This window comes from Conger conger, chromosome 2 (assembly GCF_963514075.1).
Source record: "Conger conger chromosome 2, fConCon1.1, whole genome shotgun sequence".
Classification (NCBI taxonomy): domain Eukaryota; kingdom Metazoa; phylum Chordata; class Actinopteri; order Anguilliformes; family Congridae; genus Conger; species Conger conger.
In genome coordinates, this window is record NC_083761.1 from 58880920 (window position 1) to 58900463 (window position 19544).

The 19544-nt window shown below is 45.6% G+C and overlaps 1 protein-coding gene across 2 annotated transcripts in view; it reads right to left on the reverse strand.

Moving 5' to 3' along the window:
- The window catches only part of prkcba (protein kinase C, beta a), a 126445-nt gene that overhangs the window by 72670 nt on the left and 34231 nt on the right, over positions 1 to 19544 (reverse strand). For both annotated transcript variants that reach the window (XM_061223471.1, XM_061223465.1), the window contains exon 3: positions 12011 to 12093. In XM_061223471.1, coding sequence (XP_061079455.1) covers positions 12011 to 12093 — 83 coding nt within the window. The remainder of the gene's footprint in view (positions 1 to 12010; positions 12094 to 19544) is intronic.

The window sequence follows — 19544 nt, forward strand, 5'->3', positions numbered from 1 at the left end:
GTGAAAGGTTCTGTGTAAACTGTCTGGTTTCATTCAGCAGCCGTGATGACTGATCTACAGCGAGGGTGGTGGCATCACTCTTTTAGCCGGAGATAGTGTAGTACTCGAAAAAGGGTGCCGGCAGCTCAGTCAAGAGGTTAACTATCGTCTCGAGTCATCGTGGTCACGCGTTCCGCAGTTCTGAATCGCACCAGACGCTACCGCCCCTGAGAAAGAGCTCCCTTCGTTTGGTGTACTGCAGAAGGTCGCATTCTGCTCTTCCTCAGCACTTTTAGCATGCGTGACTTCCTCACAAACCGTGCCTCACAGCAAACTTTAACTCTCCCCACCCGGCCCAACGGTCGGCAGGGAATCTGCGGATATCAGCCTCTCCGTCTGAGCGACCGAGCGAGCGGCGCGGGATCTGATCCTAATGTATTCCAGAGACGCGTGGCAGACTGTCACATGACCCCACTGGTATTAATAATGTGATTGTGCATACCATGGAAATGCAGCAGGAAATGCGCAATTGCATTTTTAAGAGGTGGAAACCACATCAGACACGCGGAAAAGCTCAGTCAAAAGAAGGATGTGCGTGCATTTGTTTACAGTGGTGTGCAAAATTGTGTACAATTAATATCTAAGTGAACGGAAGCGACCTGACCTCTAAATGGTACAACTTTAAACATGACACATTTCCTCAAATTTTAAAGCAAGATGATGAAATTTGTGACAGTTTTAAAATAATTATTAAAAAGGAAAAAGGCCCTGAGCAAAAGGAACCCTGTGAGTTACTACTTTGTAACTCCTCCCCGGGTAACGCTAACAGCTTGCAAACACTTCCTGTAGCCAATATAGCTAGTATTTCAATTCTTGCTTTTGGAATTTTCCCCCATTCTTCCTCTTAATTAATTTTTATGTGCATAACAGCGTGTGTGTGTGTGTGTGTGTGTGTGTGTGTGTGTGTGTGTGTCTGCGTTTGAGTGCATGTCTGTTTGTGAGCCTGTGTTTACGTGCGTTACAGTATGCATGCATGTTTGTATGTATGTGTCTGTGTGCATGCGTGTTTGTGTTGTCTGTGTTTATGCACATTACAGTATGTGTGAGTGCATGCCTGTTTGTGTGTATTTATTACTGCATGCACGTGTTCACGTGCGTTACAGTATGCATGCGTGTTTGTGTATGTGTTCTGTGTTTATGTGCATTACAGCAAGTGTGTGTGTGTGTGTGTGTGTGTGTGTATTTGTTACTGCCTACGTGTGTTCCAGTATGCATGTATGTTTGTATGTATGTATGTGTGTGTGTGTGTGTGCGTATGTGTTTATGACTGCTGTAATTACAGGCTGTATCTGCTGCAGGCTCACAATGTAGGAGCCTTTGAGTGATTAGACCTGCCTCCCCACTCTGTAATGAGCAACCCAGGAGGAAGTGCTGCTGACCGGACGCAGCTGTCGAACTACCTGCTCGTTTGCATAAAAGTGACATTTTTAGCACACCAGATAGACCTGTTCTCTGTCAGAAAAGGAAGCAAAGCCGCACCTTAATACCACGCTCGAGTAGACCCACGCTAGTCTACGGGTAAAGTGCTAATGACTTCACGCACCAACGCGCCCCTTTCGGTGCCATCCGCTGTTTTTAATCCCGTGTCTACATAAAGTCTCATTTCCAGAGGCGGATTCAAATAACATCACATAACAGTCAATATCAATCTGTGGTAGCACCTGCCAGGGTCTTAACTGACGCTCTCCAGGATCGCTGCAGAACAAATGAACATTATCGACAAACCGAGTTAAAAATGCGCAAATAAATAATACCATTAAATTATCACGGATCATTTAGGTGATTTGCAGACATTGTTATGCCGGGCGGTTTACCTAGCTTTCACATTATCAATTCATAGTGCTGGACATACGCGAGTGGCCCAAAGGCTAAGCAATAGCAACTCAATTACATTGAAACATCTTCCATCTCAAAGGCTCAAATAAATGTTCAACGTACCGGTACATATATGTCCCTCAAATATACATTTTAGAAAAACAACACTGACCAGCAGGGTCAAATCGATATCTTAAGAACCATGCAACCTGAAATCGAGTAACCTTGTCCAATCCTCTAACCACACACGGGTTTCAACACTTCTTAATACTGTTAATCCTTTGAAATGTGCACTCAAAATCATGCTAATGGGCCGAGAGTTGCAGAGGGCAAGTTTCACATTACTTTGCTAGAAGCATGCATTTAATGAGACCATTCTTCATTCGCATACCGACTCAAGCTTGTCAAATGTCTTTTTCCCAGCTAGTGCATTTAGCTGCGCTTTCAAAGAAGTGCGCTGAAGAAGCATACAGAAATGAAGATGGGGTTAAACGCTGAGCCGGCTGAGCGAATTCCTCTACCCTTTAAAAAATAACTGAATCCTAACAAACATGGAACTACTGTAGAATTGAATGCTAAAATGCGTACAGTTATATAAAAGCAAAAGTATGGCGGGAGAGAAATCCCCAGTTACAAACTGGTAAAGCAGCATTGGTGATGCTAAATGACAGTTGCGAGTTGTGCGTGTTTTAGCTGCGCTGAGCCGGCTGAGCGAATTCCTATACCCTTTAAAAAATAACTGAATCCTAACAAACATGGAACTACTGTACAATTGAATGCTAAAGTGCGTACAGTTATGTAAAAGCAAAAGTATGGCTGGAGAGAAATCCCCAGTTACAAACTGGTAAAGCAGCATTGGTGATGCTAAATGACAGTTGCTAGTTGTGCGTGTTTTAGAGAACAACATCAGGGCCACAGGGGTATATCTGAGAGGTCTGACGCTGTGGTCAGGTGCACCTGCTCAAATCCTGCAACTGCCCTGGATAGCTGAGAGCTAGCATGGAGGAGGCCACATTCAATTTCACTTTTCTCTCCACTCCAGCGATTTCATATCTTTTATTACAGTTTGCAATTGTACAAGGAATGAAAACGCATATATAAGCACCCCCTAGACACCATCAAATTATGAACATAATGAGGTGCAAGTGCACATCAATGGGTTAGTAAAGCTATAAATATTTTGGATGAAATAAGGTCTTGACAGACCTCTTATTAATCAGTAAAATATTACATATATTTGCAAATGCCCTTGTCCAGGGTGAATTACAATGCTTTCAGCAGAACTCATTTGCATAGTTTTTTTTCTTCATCACTGATGTATTTCAGCAAAAGCACTTTTTTTTGCTGAAGGCGGCAGTACTGAGCTTAGGATTTCACACAATAGAGAGCCACACTTAATGTGGTTGAAATGCAAACTAAACCAAAAAAAAAAGTGTTCCACACCTGTTATGGAGGATCTTAAAAGAACGGTTAAATTCTGTGGTGATTATATACAGAAGCGTAGGGGAAAGATGTGGGGGATTAGGCAGTATTTTGTGGACATCAGGGATGGATTCCACGTGTTGCATACTGTGACGAGCGGAAGGGGAGGTGGATATAGAGAGCACTGATTCACTTGCGCTGCCATTGCTGCACTGTACATTTATTTCACCTTCTCCCATTCATAGCAGCCAGAAAACAGCTCCGTGAACAGGAGCCAAATATATAGATGAGCACGACAATTACCTACACCTGCCAGGTGGTAATAATACAATAATTGGAAAACCCTGACTGAGATTATGAAAAAAATAATCATCCTGACAATCGGCAGGCGGGGGGGGGGGGGGGGAGGTGTTTACTAAAACGGAACATCAAATGAAACTGACCAACCGTTTCTTGCTCTCCACCCTATTCCTCCATTTCCTTTGTGAAAAACTGAACTACATGTAACCCAACAGTGATAGATGACTGCTTTGCATTGAACCGAAATAAGGTTTTACATTTTCAAAAAGCCATTTCACCATCTGCGCATGTTCTCCATTCCTTCGTTTCCCTGTGCCTGGATGGACCGACACTCGCCCAGATCTCTCGGTCAGGCTGGGTTTGGGGTGGGGTGAGGGCAGAGCATAGCAGAAGCCGGGGTCATGACGACACCGTCCGTTTCACCCTCCGGTGCGACGACACGCTCGCTCTTGGAACCATCCGCACATAGCTCCATACCATCCTTCGCAGAACTAACACACTCTGACAACCCGTGATGTTGAGTGGGTCTGCAGAAACGCCACATAATCGCGCGGGCAGGCAGTGGCTACCAAGCCGAACTCATATGCAGATAGAGACGCTATATTTACATATCGTATAAATAGGGTATGGAAAAAAGTGGGAAGGCTTGTGCGCATTATCGGAGCACAGACACTGGCCGTGACAGGCCCAATCACTGCTGATTTACTCCATCGCACGAGAGCTACCACTGGCTGAATGGATCTGTCTGAGAACGGGGTGGAGGGGGGTCCGCCCTTATTAAATCAGCCACTCATGAGGGATGAGCTGTAGTGTAATAACATCATATTTATAGTGTCACCCACTCATAACCTTGCGTGCATCAGCAGAGCCATCCCCACGGTTTTAGTGGGAGGAAGAGAGGCAGAGGACAGGGCGCTGATTAATGTACTGTGACAAACGAGGTGAATGGGTTAATCAAAGGGGGGGCAGCGAGGCAGGCTTTCTCTCATTACATTACAGTTAGGTTAGCTGACGCTTTTATCCAAAGCTATTTACAGTTGATTTGGCGAAGCGCGGACCAATCGCGCCTTGATCGATGTGTGGGTAAGGGGTTAAGAACATGCGTTTCTCTCTCATTTTCGCTCAAACCTTTGTGTCATGGTGGCGCAGCGTGGGTCGGGAGGCACAGGGGAGGGCAGAAACAGGAAGCGCACCCTGTGGCTCAGGTGGCAGGTCTGGCCAGGAGCCAGGGGTTCCCTGGAAAGACGGGGCCCGCCCGCATTATTATCCCAACGCTTCCGCTCCACGCCCCTGCAGCCCTGGCGCTCGGGGACACGCTTCTGAGAGGGAGACGACAGAGGGCTTCGCCCGCCCGCCACTCGCTCCACCCCCCTGGGGTCAGGGGTCAGGGGTCGGATGCTAACCGAAAGGCTCCTGAGAGGAGCTCTGGGGCCCGTCCTGAAGCCCCGCCACTGAACACGTCAGGCCCGGTTTGTGTTGGCGAAACAGGAATATGTAATCACGGCCAGAGGGCACAGCAGCCCAGAAGCAAACAATGTTCTGGTTGCAGATGCAACAAATACAACAACGGCAGCAGCAGCAAATCATACAACCGAAAGCAGAGGAAGCAGGGGTCCACTGAAAATAAACCGAGAGGTAGAGAGAGAAAGATAGAAAGATATTAATCAAACAGGGCCCAAGTCCTTATCTTGGTTGTACTGTTAGCAGTAGAAATTGTACTTCTCTCTAGGGTCTTTCAGCACACTTGTCGCTGGTTATAGGTATGCACTTTGTTGTACATTGCCCTGGATAACAGCGTCTGCCAAATGCCAATAATGTAATGTAATGTAAAGGAGCAATGAGAGACAGTGTTTTTGCGTGTGTGGGTGCATGCATGCGTGTTGGAGTGTGTGTATGTGTGAGAGCATACTGTGTGTATAATGTATGTGAGAGAGAGATAGACATGTTTACGACAAATATAGTACATATGTGTTGCTTTGCCAATGTGACAAGTTGTTCTGTCAAGAAAGCAAACTGACAAACAGACAGACAGACAGAGCATTGCAACACTACCCAAGGAGCATATTTGACGAGATGCCTTTTCACAGCAAGGAAGCAGAGGGCTTCAGCAGGCCACACACACACACACACACACACACACACGCACACACACACACACACACACACACACACACACACACAATCTTTATCCGCAGTATCACTACGGTTCCAGTCTGCAGGCTGCCACCTCTACTGCCAGCGCTGGAGGGCACCTAACAACCCAGTGTGCTAATCCCCCAGATCTCAGAGTACAGCTCATCCGCACCCTCGCAGGAAGAAGAGCACACTCATTTATCCTGCTGTGTTTCACAACCTACTCCGCTTTCCAAAAAGCCTTCTTTTAAAATAAGTACACTGTCAGCAAACCACAATGCTCTAGAAATGGCTGCTTGTGAACCTGTATGGCATAAAACGTAAGGCCATATGAGGTATTGAACCAGCTTACCAGTTGTTCATTTATGTGCCATTTAGAATACAAAAAAACTGGAAGAAAACCTTAGGTATTAAATGTGGTAACATGTACTTTAAATACATGATACACTGGACATAAACCTCAGCAACACAAGGCACAGACAAGATACCTACAGTACATAAAACACTCACAAGCACAACCATGTACTGCTGAGATATACAGTACATCTAAAATAATCCTCCAAAACCCTCAAGGCTGCCACTAAACCTCACAATATTAGTTGCACAAGCCTCAGACCCTAAATTCAGCTGAAGTTTTGGAGATGTAAATCTACGCCCATGAAATGAAATCCTCATACAATCCAATGGCCTAGAAGGGACATATTTTTACAAACTTTGAAGATGTGGTGTAATCCAGTGTTGTTGGACTGATAACGCATAATCATAATCTTCCCCGAATAAAAGTCAAACCATGAGTCACCATTTACCAGAAGAAAATGAGATCTGATCTGAACAGAACTGTAAAACACCAGCGCATGTTCCTAGAATCTGGGACTAAAACAGCAGCCCCACAACAACCAGGAGAACAGCACTGTCTAATGCTACGATGAGGGCTTGGGATCATTCTCATTTAAAACCGCCCGTATATAGAGGTTTGCAGGTACGTTATAATGCTGTACTATATACTTGGTTCATCATCTGGAAAGCTCATTTCAAGTTAGCTGTAGCATTTCTGATATACTTATGTGGATGTGCTCATGCAAAACAAACACATGCTCTACTTTAAAAAATCTGGTTAATAATTATTGACAATTAAGTGGAGATTTCCCCACCTTTCTCCACTCCTTAATAAAGAGAATCTGTAGTAGACATGAGTGGATTTTAAAAGGCTGCCCATTACATTACATTACATAAGCCTTATTCCTTTCCCTCCCCTCGCATTATTTCATAGAAGCACTGAACATAAAACTTCAACACCCCCACAATGCTCTACATTACAGTTAATCAGCTGACACTTTTATCCATAGCGACTTGCAGTCCATTAGACTGAGCAGAGGACAATCCCTGCTGGAGCAATGTGGGGTTAAGGGCCTTTCTCAAGAGCTATTATTGTGGCTACACCGGGGCTTGAGCCACCAACCTTCCAGGTCCCAGTCATGTACCTTAGCCAGTAGGCCACAGGCCGCTTTACTGCTCTACAGTAAATCATAAAAAATATATGGTCTGTACAGCCATATAATACCATTGCACAGCGTCTCAGCCCCAGACAGACGAACACACCGTCTGGCAGTTTGGCCTGCTACAACATAGATAAAAAAAGTTCTTAAAAGCTTGGAGAGTAGGAGGAAAACACATGGCTAACGCATGTCAAGGCCTTCCCCTCTTTTAGAGTAACTGTATCCTGCAATGAGATCACTTAAGTAACCCATGCTTGCAAGTCACAGCTTCAGTTCACTCAAAGAAACAAAGCAGACGATATATGATATGCGCTGAAAGTGTACAGGAGGGTCTTGCCACGCAGGTACAGTCTGTGGTATTGTGGGAATATACGTGAGGCGTGTACTGTACTGTAGCTACAGAACGTTTTAGCTTTGGCTTGCCTGGCTCTACCTCCAACTTATCATTTCAATGAGCCCACAATGCAAATCATGTGGATAGACATGCTAAAATCCCGGCGCTCCAACGCCGCAGCGCAGCAGTCGTTCTGCCACTCACAGGAGCGGGTTCCCAAAGAGCCCCGGCGTCGGGCATCTTAAGACCCGCTGGGGCTGAAAGTGCGCCTTCCAGACGGAGTAGTTAATACCCGCGGTCCCTGGATGCATCCCCGCCGCACGGCCTTTTTAAACAAACCGGCCCATTTACATTTCACACAAACGGCCGATTGAAGGAGCGAAAGCCTATGGCTCTGTTCAGCAAAGGAAATCGTCTCGAATTAGCCTCTTATCAAAACCTCCGTCCTCACCGGGGTTTTAATGTAATTCAATTTACCAGCGACCAATTAGAAAACAGGCCTACGTGTGGACTTGGCCTCGGAGACGTTAGCCTTTCATGTAACGCAAGAAGGATGAAAGGATCGATTTATATTTTGATTATGAAATGGGTCCGTCGCCGTACGTGGGAAATGCACTGTAGAGGATATCAAAGGGGGCGACTTGAATAGATACAGCCCCAGCACAGAGAGAAAGAAGCGGTGTAGACAGGTGCACACGCTGCGGTGGACTTGGAAAGCACCAACTCGGGCTCTCGTTCATATGGAGCTTCTGCCAGGAACCATCCCCCCCTTCCCACCATCCACCACCCTCCACAGCCCAGCCACCCCTTTGTACGCAAGAGTCTTGGATTATTGGTATCAGCACGGATCATTTAGCAGGGTTTAATCAGTGGCCAGCGAATAAATATTTAACCTGCTCATTCACTGGATCTTCCCCAGCCGGCCGTAGCTGCACCCCTCCCTCCTCCCCCCTCGTTACGGCGCAAAGCTTTCCTGTGATTAAAACCCCGGGGACCTTGAACCCCAATTGCTGACAAACACACTGACCCAAATAAGTGTTCAGTGCATCCTGGCAACTCTGGGCCTGTTGGGAACAGAGCAAATAGCTTCTGGAGCGTGCGTATGGTACATGAGGACGACACGGGTTACAGCACTCTCTCTGAGGAAGCCAGGCACTGGGACACAGGAGGTGGTGGTGGGGGGGGTATGTGGGGGTCCGCAGGGGACAGTCCCCCCCCCCTGTGGACGGACAGGAAGAGGGGCGGCAGCCGCAGGGGACCTGTGGAGGCACCACGGGGCGGAGCCTTGCCCGGAGGATCTCCCCAGGGATCTCCGAGCGGCGAGTCCACGCTCAAATGCGACCAGTGATAAGGGAAGGGGGGAAACTGGGCCATTATCTTCGAGGAGCAGAATCAGGGAGGCACTAAACAACTACAAAAGCCATGTCAGTAACACAGCGCCCTGCTTTCCGTCACCTTATCTCTGTACCCTGCCGCCCCGCTGCTCTGTCCAATCTCACCGTGAGAGGCTGGAAATGGCAAAGTGCAGGTCATTGAAGTACTGTACAATACAAACCCAGGCCCTGTTCCCACAGTGACAGCATTAAGGACCCTTACAGTCCTTTCAATACATACGTGGCATCGATTGCGGTGTCCTGCTGAATTACGACTAGGGATGGGTATCATTAGCATTTTGTCAATACCAACATCGATCACAATGCTTATCGATTCCGATACTTAACGATATTCTTATTGAAATTCCTCTCCATAATTTGGTGCAGAACATGGATATTTTGCCATATTGTTCATATTCCGGCATGAAATATGTGTACATGGTTGCACTCATTTACTTTCGCTTTCAAGTTAAGTTGTATGTAATGTCTTTGCGGTTGTGTTCTTTCAGGGAGCATCATGGGATCTCTTGCGGTGTCGTTCGCTCACCCAGCTCATGCGTACATGCAACGCGCACGAGATGCTAGCATGAATATTGTTGAATCAGATGAAGCACAAATCATCTGTGTTCACATGCAACATGGAACTGCACCGTGTTTGAATCCCTGCAAAACCGTGCTGCTGCTGCTGGAATTTATTTTGATGCTTTAATATTTGCGGTACAATTTTAGGCCAGGGATAGCCGTGCCGCGTGTCATATGGAGGCGGAAACAGATGGAGACGACGAGTACTTTGGGCTAGCCAGGGACACCGTGGGGGAGAGAAGGGGAGGAGGAGAAGGGCAGGGAATAGGACATGTTTCAGCTGCCAAACGTTGTCTGTAGGCCTACATGCGTTGGAAATGAAAAGTTCCCAAAAAGGCGTATTAGCGTAGTTCCTGATCACAGGCTTAGAATAATGAGGAAAACAGTTTGCATACCATCGGTGATGTTGCATAGACAGAGCTGTTCAGTACACGATCAACTCATTTATTTTAATATGTTTGCTATAATGACATGGTCTATTCTAATGTTATGGATAAACGCAAAATGGAACACTAACTTTTAATGTTTTCACATTGCAGCAGGTGAGAACAGTTTCACACATTGGAATTAGATTTTATACATTTTTATATCACTTATTCATTATGTCCCTGATGAGTAATGGTGTTAATACCATCGTCATTAGGGTCAGCTGCAAATGTAATATAGGCTACCAGCTTTTAAAATAAATAAATAAATAAATAAGCATCTTTTTATTGAAAAACTTTTTTTTTATTTTTTTTACATATTTTCCTTATACTTTTCAGCTATGTTAGAACAGTTTAAAGAGGACGTAATGAATTGAGTACATGGTGTATATATCGATAGGAGATATATTAGTCCGGACCAAAAAATCTGTTTTGGTCCTGACTAATCAGGAAGCTGTTCTAATAAAATACCGTTTCTCAATACCCATCCCGAGTTATGACACTCATCTGATAGGAGTTTTAGGCTGTGAATGCCTGTAGCCAGCAGCTGAGAGAACACATGACTACTCTATACCAGACAGTAACGCATACTCATAGGACAACCGGCCACAACAGGTCAGCCCTCCACTCATCTACCAACAGCCTCCCCGGCACACACTAGTAAACGTGTTGAGGATGGTAGTAACCTCTGGCTTTGTTGACTTGGTAGTGTGAGTGACAGTCCCCAATTCTCATCAGAGGCGATGAAAGAGCCTTCTGATTGGTGGAGAGTTTGCAAATGTACTTCCAACACCGCACATAAATCACGCTACACATGTATATGCTGAATTAAAGCAGTCACATGAGCTAATGCGATTTGAGGGCATAAGAGCACAGAGTGCTGTGGGGGGCGTCAGAGGGGGGGTGTGTGGGTACAGAGCTGGGCACTCGCAGGTCCTGTTGGAGCTCAGACCCCCGGCCTGCTGGGATTCAAGCCAGCGGGGCTCCAGGAAGGTCACGCTGAATACAAAACCGGCTGCCAAAGGGTCAGCACCTTGACACCATCTCCCCACCACTACAGCAGAAATGCACAAAGCTCCGGAGGTTAACGGGCAAAATGCATACAAACTGAGCCAACATGGCAGGGGCACCACAGACTGCAGCGTGGCTGCACTGTACATTTCCACACGGGTCTCCAGTCTATCGCTGCCTCTGCTCTAAGGTGCAGCTGATAGCCATGAGTGTAACCAAAATAAGATGCAGTTGTATGAGTCATGTACGCAATCCATTTTATGGAAATGGTGAGCACGGTGACATTGTGGTGGGGAAGCGGTCGCTGACAAGAGACGGCTCAGCCTGCATAACAGGCTTTAATATGTGTTCGGGTCATCGCAAGCTAACACGGTCCTCCGAACACAGGGATGGTCTGTGTTATTTGTCGTTTTCCCTATAAATATTGGTCCAATTCACATCAAAGAGTTTTAGTGTCTGGGATAGTCAATAAGCAACCAGATTCATAAACCACATTCCTCAGGAGAAAAGGTTAATGTAACGCTCTGCTGACTGAGGCATCCTGTGCTGAACAGGCCTTCACAGGAGAGGACAGCTTTTCAGTAACCCTGTGTGGGCTGTGCGTGAGGCTCCACACCCTTTCCCACCCGATTCATCACACCTCCATCTCAGCACATCTCCTCTGCTCCTGCCGCAGGAGCGCCAGGGAGGCATGGGAATGGCTTTATCCCACGGGCAGGCTTCCTGGCAGGACGCGCATCCCAGCGAAGCCGGTGATCCGTAATCTGGGAGCGATTACACATAACGTGGGTGACGGGGGCAGGCCGGCAGGGACACGGCCAGGCCGGGAGAGGGGTGGGAGGCACAGGGAGGGGGAGGCGGGAGGAGGCGCCCGCTCCTTATCCTGGCATTACTCAGCGGGGGGGGGGGGGGGGCGGAGGGCACGGCGCAGAACGCCAGTCAGAGGGAACTTTGCTCCACCGCCTCGTCGTCTGTACCAACGCAGGCACCCCTGGTTTCCTGTCAGCCGCGTTTTAGCGCCGGGTGGATGTGACCCAGTTAGTGGCAGATACTGCAGCAGGAAGGCGGAACTCTACTCACGTCTGAGGCAGGACCCTTATCTGCGCCGGGACAGGAGAAGGTGACGAACTCATGGCAGCGCTTGTGCACCACGAAGCAGCAGACTGCGGAGAGAAGAGGGGAGGGGAGAGGAGAGGGGACCATTAATCACTGCCAGCACGTCGCCCGGGCCGTCACAGCAGAACGGGGACAAATCAGCGCGCACCAAATAATAACAGCAATTACCCAGGCCGACAGCACCGAGCACGCTCCGCACAAAAGCCTGAAATCCAAGCTTGAATTATGGCGGAGGAAGATCGTGATCTACGCAGAAATGACACGATGCAAAACGTTTCACTCACATTTCCCTCCGGTTTTTTGTCAGAGGATGACTCGTGCTGCCACACTGAAGGCAGGGCACGGGGGGGTGGGGGTGGGGGGGGGGGGTGGGAGAGTGCTGGGGTGGGTTGTCTTTGCAACTACATTACATGAAATCCAATGCACTTTCAGCGCGATATGATCAAAACAGAGAATATAAAAGTGGTGTGTTCAAAATTCACACCTAAACAACTGACAGCTATGCTAATCCTCTTCTCTTCAACGACAAAACACAATGCCCACCTGTGTCTGTAACATCGAGAATAACCTGCCGCTGTCTATATTCCAGAAAAATCCGAAGAGCAGTAAGATTAGATGAAGAAATCGACACATCCCACTCTGGATTAAAGTGTCTCCTTGGACAGAATGATAATGCGAGTCTGTGTGTTTGCCCCTGGCAGGCCTGGTGCATACAGTGTGAACGCTCGTGCCCTCCAACAGCGTCTACCCCCACGCACAGCCGCCCACGCACCGCACTGACACTACAGCACACAAGTGTGCACAGCCGAGAGACAGAACGACGCAGAGGGAGGACAGAGGGAGAGAGAGAGAGCAAGAGGGGAGGGCGGAGAGAGAGAGCTGAAAAAGCCACAGAAAAGGGACTATAGAAAAGGGAAGGCAGATAAAAAGACTTTTAATGAGGCCAAATGGGGTTTTTTTTCTTCGCCCCTTTGAAGACGGCAGCTCTTAAACGCTGTTATTAGCAACGAAAACTTGAGCATTATTTAACCTTAAGAAATTCAGACCACAAAAATAACGCACTACATTTTGCTCTTATTTGCTTTTCAGGTTCCACAAAGTAAAAGTATTTTGAGCTCAGGCAAAGTCAAAGACAAAGGTGCACCCAAATAAAAGCACTGACAACATGATCAGGAAAATCAAGCAATTTATCCGCGATGGATCTGATGAGCTGGACAGCTGATGAGAAATGTATTTTGGCTGGCCTATTGGCAGCTTGTTCCTGAAAGAGCTTGCTGGATTCATCACCAGTGTTTTTGTCTTCAAGAGAATTACAGCCTCTATGAGGTAAGGATTCCAAGAAACGCTGCACATTTTAATCTGCCCGAGTACCACAAGGGGAGAGGCCTTTTACTGCAAGCTTCACACTCCATTAGCGAGGAGTGCCCAACTGGGCTGACTACATCTCTGCTGCAGCAGTACTGCCAGCAAAAAAACTGATTTTAATTAAAAATGTTAATTTCAAATCATTAACCTCTGATACGTTTTTTTCTTGCCCTGCTTTTAGTTCCTTCTCTAGAAAGTTTGCTGCATTTCTGACAACCATGCAAAGTTACTTCTTTTACCTTAACACCCTCTGAAGTTGTACCAATGCTACTCCGCATGCTCTTGTATGAGAGCCTAATATCTACTAGGTACTGTATACCCTAATCACATAATGTATACCGTATTTGCATAATATTCAATTTGTTGCTTTTGAAGTCACATTTGGCGGGGGGTGGGGGGGTGGGGTGGGGGGGGTAATCTTGTATTATCATTTTATATTACAGGAGGCTTCCAGATTCACCCTGTGGAATCTATGACAGTCAGCTAGTAAATCATCTGTGTGCTCAGTATGTTGACATGCATAAACAGCCCGCAGAGCTGTGATCTGTCAGACCTGGGCACAGAACAGCCTCAAACTGAGCTCAATGTGTATAAGGTCATGGCTATTCAGGCAAATTCAGTTTCAGCAAGCATTAACATTGATTTTTTTGGTAAATGGTCACTGGATGTTGCCACTTGTTCTCACACAAGCTTTGTCTAGGCCGTCCTCGCTCTTTCCATCAGCACAAGAACAGCACTGACAGAGGACATAATCTCACCATCAGAGCAGGCCTTTACTTTTAGGGCCTTTCGATCAAATGAGCATCTTCCTTGCTCCTGTACTGGAAATTCTGCAGGAAAAGCCAGGCGTTCCGCTTTCAGAATTGCACACGGACTGACGTGGAAAAGCTCTGGGAAGAGTTGTGGAGCGGTTCTGCACTGCGCTTTATTTAAGGGTGCTGGCGCAGCACGTGGAACAATCACAAATCAGCCCTGCCTGTCAATCACGTCCTCAGCCCAATGGTACGATGGCTGCCGGAGCCTCCTCTGCTAATCTTTCCTGTTCCCGTTCTGGTGCAACGCATCCATTTGAGAAAATGACTTCAGGTTTCAAATGAACCTTGAATGCGGCATTCCTCTTTCAGAAAGAGCTGAGCACACACTCTGTCCACGTAAGGAATGGAGCCATGCGCCATATTGCCTTTTGAGGTAATTGAATGCAGCATCATGTGCAGCTCTGTAAGTGGTCCTGAGTCTTATTAATTTAATTAGTGGTGATTGGTTGTTGGCATCTAAACGGTGCCATGATTCATCTTCCCTCCGTGCCTGGGAAGCGCAGTATAAAGTGAATAAAGTGGTGGCGGCAGCAGGCTCAGCTTCACCCGGTTCCTAATGAATTCAGGCCAAGCGAGCTTTACACGGACAATTCCCCAGTTAGCTCGTCAATGCTAATGCAGAATACAGCGGCACTTAACGCCCCGCTTCCAGTTTAATAACTTGCGTGATCAGCAACTGTGCTCAACGAGGGCTAGCATGTATGTAAACGCTGCAGCGGAAGCTTCAAAGTAGGTTTCTGAAGCGGGGGGGGGGGGGGGGGTCGACGGCGCGGAGACGGGGCCCAGCCTACCGCGCAGGCTTCACCCCCGCTGCGTCCGTAGCAACCCGACTAGACCGCGCGGGAGAGGGACCAGACTTTATGAAAGGTCAGTGAGAGAGGCAGGCTGGAGCTCACTGGAGCTCGCTGCAGCCCGATCGCTGGGAGACGGCTCTCCCTCTTCATTATTCAGCGCTTCATTAAATATACATGCGTTTAACAGTTCAGCGACTGCTGCCGAGGCCTCTACCAGCTCTATGGGAGCAGTGGGCAGACTCGCTACAGGAACCAGCTGCAATGACTCATCTCAACACTGCAGCTCACATTCAATTTAGAAATGTCCTCCGCTAGCTACGTGTTCTTACCTACTTGTTTGGCAAGACATACTGTATATACCAAATCTTGTACACATTTCTTGGTCATATGGGCAATTTGAAAGTTATAGATAGCTTTTCGAATAGCATAATTAGACACAAGAAGCGAATTCAGTTTCAAAAAAATTGAGAGAGTGCTACTGAGTATAAGAGAACTGGAGAGGAATGGGGAAAGATAACCTTGGAGCCATACAGCAAGGTAACAAGGATGAAATAGCATATGTTGATGTACAGTACAGTGGGCTCCAGAATTATTGCCACATGATAAATATGCATGAAAATACTGTTAACTAAGAAATAATAAAGCCGTTGACATAAACTTTATTTTCCATCATGTGTAGAGTGCTTTATCAATGACTCAATGGAATCTCCATGGGATTTTCCATGCTTGTTATCATTTTTATATTCTAGGGAAACAGGAAGTGATGGAGTGATCCATTAGATTGAGATTCACTAATTAAAGTTAGAAAATTTCATTTTGTTTGACGGTATTTGCAAAGGTTTTTACTCTAACACTGACACACCCACTTTACTTTCCTTTGTTCAAGCGACACGCGCGCTTGCGCGCCCACACCCACGCACACACACACACACCCACAACCTAACTTCCCCTACTAATTCCCGTTAGTTTATCTGTTCTGTGTTTGTACGTTTGTTTAATAAATATATTTTATTAAACCCGGTGTCTGTTTTGGCGTCACATAGACATGAGAGCCGAGTTAAAGCAGTCTTTCAAAGACCTTCCAACCTTCAGGTTATCGGTATGTTCAATCATTAATATTGGTTATTTTAATTATTAAATAAAATACTAAATGTGTGGTTAGGTTTGTCTGATAACAGTAATTTTATGAGACTGATTACTTTTTGCAGTTATACTGCTACATAACATTAATTGGCACCCCGGTTTCGTAGAGAGTAAAATCCCTACGTTATTTGGCGGCCTGTGCGAAGGACCCTACAGTAATTTGGTGCCCTGTGCGAGGACGCTACACACAACTCTCTCTCATATCGTGACGGCAGTTCCCTGGTCTCAGCCACCTACTGTAGAAAGAAGCACGCATTTTAAAAGTCTAGACTGATTTGCAACATAGTCCAGGTGCGTGCCTACTTAACCAGATTTCCCTGCTTCCTTCCCGCAAACCACACCCTTGCCACAAAAAAATGTATAAGCCTGAATTAACCTCGACCTGTGTTTTGTATGCGATCAGTACAGCATAATTATACATGACCAAATAGGAAAGCTTGAGCTACATGCTGTAATAGCTGTAGCATAATATAATTACACATCTTTCATTACTGATACAAATACATCATTAAATTTGAGTAACAAACTGAATTTGTGTAACACTTTCTCCTTGCACAACATGCTAAGTTTCATAAATGGCATAAAATGTGCTTGGTTAAAGACCAAGACGCTGTGGTTAGATTTTGCAGAAGCTAAATTTAGAAAAAGGAAATGGCAGCCAGCACACACACAACCCCAGCAACTTCGACCGAGAGGCCAATACTGTAGCATGCTCATCACAACATAACGACTCAGCCACTATCTAGCGTGTTTTTATGGCGATTAAACAAAACGGTATACACTTATTAAAAGAAACTGCAGGTGAAATATAACTTTTTGCCATGTCTGTGTAACTTATTCAGTTAACTAAGAACATTCAAAACTGATTTCGATCATTTCCTGAGCTTAGTCTTTGTTTATGCTTGCAAAAAGCGATGACACTTTAATCGTGATATTTTGAGCGTAGTTTTATTTTATACTGATTGTATTTTTACCATCTGAAAAAGGAAGCCATAAATGGGGCACACTGTATTTAGACAGCTGGTTAGTTATATCATATCTTAAAGCATAGCAGAAACTGAAGTGGCCTCACTTTCTCAGTTTCACTAGGGCTTCAGGATCATCTTCTGCACCACTGAACTACCTGACCTCTTTTTGAACCATTACATTGTCAGTTCACTGCCAATTTGACAGAATTATTGGCCAAAACCAAACATGTGAATCATCTTACAGGGATCTGCATAGAGGAATGGTCAAAAAGTCCCAAAAGTCCCTCCAAATGTGTTCCTTAACCTTGTCAAGCATTACAGGACAATAATCCATGCTGTTATCCTTGCCAGAGGTGGACGCACAAAGTACTAAACCAGGAGTGCCAATAGTTATGAAACTTTGATTTTAGTTAAATCTGTATTTTTTTTTGTATTAAAAGAAGGTTTATAAAGTACAGTATTTTTCACATGATGGCATTTTGAGTTTCTCAATAATTATATTGTTTATTCATTGTGCTTTGCCAGTCCACGGTTTCAATCATTCTGGAGCCCACTGTAAATCAATATGTTCTGACTTCTAACATCTACAGTAACATTTCTTTGTCACTGAGAAATCATGACAGGAAAGCTATCAAGTTGAGCTGTGTAGCTCACAGACTGTGACTGCCATCTTTGCGTTTCAGTAGGGAATGGGATGTTGTAGTTTCAAGAAAACAAAAAGAACATCTTCAAGAGTTCAAGAGCCTTTAAGAGACAGTGGTTAGCCATCTAGTCATCTCTTCTTCCTGAAAGGATAGCTATATAATGAATCAGATCTTAGAATTGCTAAATGCCAGTTGTAAAGAAAAAAACAACTATGTATATTTATTTTGAATACACACTTCATAAAACATGACAGCCAGTACCTGTGCAATCTGTCAATAAATGTACATCGCAAGTTTAATCAAATTATGAGGAGAAATTCAGACATCCATATGTACTGTATAGTATCCCTCTACCCATGATGGACTAGCCATTTCATAATCAATAGTTTATACTCAAATATATTATATACGTCAAATATAAACAAGAACAATTACTTGCAAAATAAGAACATACTACCATTGAAAGTCTTTTCATTCAATGGCACAATCATGGCAAGGTCATATTGTAGCCAATATTTGTAAAGTTGACCATAGATGATGGAACACTTGCACCCTGGATGAGAAAAAGCACTGGCACATAATTACAAACGCTTTGCATCTATTTTCATTGCAAAAAAGTGGGAGTTCCCCGGGGTCCCGGCAGGTGATCTGACCACGTTATAATCCCCTGTTGAAACATCAAAACAATTTCCCCTCTCTATACCTCAGCTGACGTGATGCGTGTCCAGCCACAAAATGGCTTTCAGTAACAGCGCAGACACAACAGGAAGGTGTGACACACTGATGGTAAATGAGCGTCTCCTGGCACAGCCAATAAAGGTTATGTACGAATACAGTTCATAACCATTAATTCTGAGTGATTATTTAATCCTGTTCCATGTGCTGATTCAATGAAGAAAGCTCAGCTTATAGCAATCTTCCTCCTTAGGATACATGTGATAGATCCTGTCATAACGATGTTTCTGCCTTTCCAGTGAGAGGAATGAGACTGAGCACGCACAGCCATTTTAAGCTCTCCTCCCTTGTTCCAGCTCTTTAATGAGTACCCGTGTGGCTGACAGCACGGGGGTTGGCTTTTAAAATCTGCATTTAAACATAACATTTCAGACCGCGCATTCACCTCCTCTGCGTATTGTCGTAACTCGTAATGTTTTTCTTTAACAACAGTTAAAACATGTTAACTCCGGTTAAAGTGAAAATTTAAAAAGAGGTGGCAGAATGCTCACCGGGTCCAGCTCCTGTTGCTGTATTAGTAGAGGTGGGGCCTCCTGGGAAGGTCTACAGCTGGGTAGTGTAACAGCAGGAAGTAGTTCACAAAATGCTCACACATGCGTAGTACACTAAATCTGTTGATGCCTTACATGCAAAAAACACTTTTAGGAACTACACATATGCAGATTCTCTATTTCTGTGCAAATTTTCCCTCGGGCAGTGCACTTCTCTATAATTGATAGCTGTCATAAGGGGCAGCCTGTAGTGGCTAATAAAAATAACTGGGACCTGGAAGGTAGTGGTTCAAGCCCTGGTGATAAGATCTGTGCAACGGTTGGGCTCTTGAGGAAGGCTCTTTACCCTGCATTGCTCCAGGGGGATTGTCCCCTGCTTAGCCTAATCAACTATAAGTCTCTTCGGATAAAAGAATCAGCTAAATAACAAATTATTATTATTACATACAGTGAGTCCCTGAGTAAGAGAGGCCTCAGCTGCAGTGTGGCTTACGTCGCCCTGCGGCGGGCAGCACACAGCCCAAGGACGTGGGAAGGAGACTC